We start from the raw sequence: 4028 nt of genomic DNA on the forward strand, positions 1-4028 counted from the left end.
CCTGTACATTTACACCCTTGTCATGCATATTCGTATTCCTACCTATACCTATAAATTTCCCTAGCACTTTCTCTTCACTTAAATCTTTCAAACGCCTTTTTTTTCTTATATTCAACTAACACTAATTGTTTATTTTCTAGACCTAATTCCTCATACCTACTAGGTTTACACTTGTTCCTTTACAACCATTTACTTATCCCATTGTCTTGGATATACTCAGGTACCTCCTTCCATTTACGCAACTGGTTGTGGTGTGCCCTAACTCTTTCCACACTACCATCCACACACAACTTACCCAAAACATAACTTAATCCACTCGAACCAACTTCCAAAACCTGATAGGGAGCTTCAAACTTATCACGCACCTTATATACATTCATTCGATCCTTTTCAATTACTTTTTTCATCACTCTCTCACCAACTTTGAAGCTTTCAAACCTCTCATTTGCTTTCCTCCACACATCTCTATCATCCTCCGACACACCCAACCTCGGGCTTACTATCTTTTAAAAATTTAACACAAACTTACATGGAGACATAGCCGTACTCTTATGCACTGTTGCATTATAAGCCCACAACGCTCAACCAACATACAAATCCCAATCATTATCACATATACTCATCTTTCGCAAAATTTCAGTTAATGTTCTTACAGTCCTTTCAGCCAACCCATTCGCACTTGGCATATAAGGAGTCGAATACACATGTTCAATACTCCATTTTCTTAACATCTGCTCAAACTCCCATCCAACAAACTCAAGGCCATTTTCACTTAACATTCTCACAGCCTTTCACACACACATTGGCAACATCAGTTGATCAACCATTCTTCCAACAGTCTCACTCCTTTCATTCTTTATAGGCACTGCATACGTAAACTTACTCATGTGGTCTACCATAATAATCATTCCCACGTGTCCCCTCGCAGTCACATACAACGAAACACAATCAATCACAAACATCTCAAATGGTTCTTTCATATGTAATCTCAAAACAGGTGGATTAGCATGCACTCTCTGATACTTCCCTTTCTGTCAATCTTCACACGTAGTCGTTACATCCTTACATATCTGACTCTCAACCCAGGTGTAAACAATCTCTCACGCATGCATTCCCACAATTTATTTTTACCCATATGCCCATATCTGTCATGCACTAACATACACATACTTACAGCTGCATGCATCGGAAACACAGGAACATATATATCTTCCTCCATTCCTTTATGTAGAAAATAAACTATATTTTTACACACAATAAGTCTCTTACTAACTTTCTTATACATCTCTAAATCAGACGGCCATTCTTCTTACCTCAATGCTATTCAACATACATTCACGTAACGTTTTAATTTCCACACATTCAACTTGCATTTCTTCCTCCTCCTCTTTAGTCAATAGATCATCCTCACTCCTCGTATTATCAACCATGCCAACAAAATTCACCATAAATACACTATTATCTTCCATCACAACTACTTCACATCCATTCTTCAGAAGCAAACCACTGCCAATATCAACTTATAAATCATGCAATCTTAAAAAGTCAATTCCTATAAAAAAAAAACTAGGCATCTCATTCTCTCCCATTACAATGAGATTATGTTTCACCTCCATACTTCCCAGGTTTACTTTCAAACACACTTCTTCCCAAACTAGCAACCTTCCTTTACCTATCCCATGAATTCTCACACTCGTACATTGCCTTTTCACTTCCAAATTGTACCGCTCTATTTCCTTGATAACAGACCTATTCACTAATGACACTTGCACGCCTGTATCAATTAAACTACAGTATTCATTCCCATTTATACGCACATACGTCAGCGTTCTTCCTTTTACACCATTTATACAAATGTTTACTCTCCTATCAATAGGGTCATTCTTGTCACACCTATGTTCATCTTCGCTATCTTCCATGCTCATACCACTCAGATTCAAGTCACTCGAGCATTCCTCCTTTGCACTCAACAACTTGCAACATCTTTCATTACATTGTAACCTCAATATATACTCCCTTTCAGTCTCCTTATTTGCCCGGTATTGCATCGGACGATTCCACCCAAAATACAAATAAATAGTGACACCATACAACATAATACTACCAACAATACTTTTGATAACAATTCACCCTCAAGCACACTATCCTCCTCCTTATATGCCATTTCTTTCGATACTTCACTCCTAACACTCATTCTAAGCTCATCTACACTAGCAGGTATATCCCTATTCAAACCCTTCAATTTCTACTTATTCAACCCACTCAAAATACATTTATACACCATGTCCTCCCCTCCAAAACTTTGTACCACCACTAAATCTTCCGGCAACCTTTCAAAATTACTATCATTCTTGCTATTATCTTCTATCTTACCATGCATTCTTGACATCTGATCTGCTATCACGTTCTTACTCCCAGGTACATATTCTAGCTTAAAGTAAAATAATTCAAATCCTCTATTGTCCTTGCAACCCTAGCATTCACAGACTCTTTCCTGATCATGTACACTAGGAGCTGATGGTCAGTACGCACAATAAATTTCACACCATACAAAAATACCTTCAATACTTTCACGCAAAACCTTATCGCAGCCAATGCCCTTTCAATCGTGGAATACTTTCGCTCAGCCTTATTAAATGCTTTACTTACATGCGCTATCACTCTCAACTGTTCATCTCCATTTATTCTTTGTACTTAAACCAAGCAACCACCCATACTAATCCCACTAGCATCCATATATAACTCTAGCATACGCGCATGTTCACTATAGTCGGGAAAGGCCAAAGTGACGTCTCTCGCGGCCTCTTCTTTCAAATTTTCAAATGCTTCTAACATACGCTCATCCCATTTCAGTCCCTTACTATTTCTCTTACCTGTCCACTCATTCAAAGGCTTCCCTATTCCTGAACAATCTCTGACAAACTTCCGACCAAATTCAATCAATCCAAGAAAACCTCTCAACTCACTCACTGTACGAGGACGTTGAAATTCTCTCACATTACTCACAAACTTATCACTCTTCCTTATACCCGATTCACTCACCACATGCCCAAGAATACCTCCTAGGCCAACCATGTACACTTTTCAAGCTTAACTTTCACACCAACTTCTATCAAACATTCTAATACTGCTTCAAGCAACTGCATATGTTCCTCAACAGTCTCACTCGCAATCAAAATATCATCTATAAAAACAGTAGCCTTTTGTCGATCAAACCCAGCCAAAACAACATTCATCGCCCTTTGGAAGGCAGCAGGCGCATTAGCAAGGCCAAAACTTAATCTTCTAAACTGATAGTGACAATTACTACTCGAAAATGCCGTAATGGGCCTGCTCCCCTCTGCCAGAGACATCTGGTAATAGCCCCTAACTAAATCTAACTTTGTAAAAACTTTCATACCATGCATCTTATACACACAATCAGACACTACATTCATCGGGAAACGTTCTTTAACAGTTACTTCATTCACCTTCCAATAATCAATACACAAACGTAAACTTCCATACGGCTTTCTTACAGGTATAATAGGGCTATTCCATGCACTCTCACTCCTTTCTATTACACCCATTTGCTCTAACTCCTGGCACTACTCTTCTATTTCTCTGGCAATAGGCGGAAAAAAAATGTCGGGGATGCTGATATATGGGGGTATCATTATTAAGAACTGTCTTGAATTCAGGCAGCTTTGACCCCCACAATCCTTATCATCACGTCTCAAAACTCTCCGTCTATCCCATAACATCCTATACTATTGTTCGCTTTCACCCTCACTTATATTCTCATCTACATTAATTCTTTCTTTTAAACTTTCATAATCCCATTCGTCGTCTTGCTTTACCTTACCTGTCATAACATGTCTCAATTTAACATATCTTTCATGCTCTACATTGACCAAATTATACATACATCCCATACAATCACCCTCACGTATAACTTGTATTTTCTTCCTCTTTACAGTCGGCAACAAGCTCACATACACCTTCGGCTCCTGAAAATTCAAAATACCATCATACACATGCACACTTGT

The 4028-nt window shown here is 38.5% G+C and overlaps 1 protein-coding gene across 1 annotated transcript; it reads right to left on the reverse strand.

Annotated features, from left to right (window-relative positions):
• Positions 1-2694: 2694 nt before the first annotated feature.
• Positions 2695-3075, reverse strand: LOC137651624 (uncharacterized). The gene has a single exon (XM_068384844.1). The coding sequence runs from the start codon at positions 3073-3075 to the stop codon at positions 2695-2697; it is 381 nt and encodes a 126-aa protein (XP_068240945.1).
• Positions 3076-4028: the final 953 nt, after the last annotated feature.

This window comes from Palaemon carinicauda, chromosome 13 (genome assembly GCF_036898095.1).
Source record: "Palaemon carinicauda isolate YSFRI2023 chromosome 13, ASM3689809v2, whole genome shotgun sequence".
Lineage (NCBI taxonomy): Eukaryota > Metazoa > Arthropoda > Malacostraca > Decapoda > Palaemonidae > Palaemon > Palaemon carinicauda.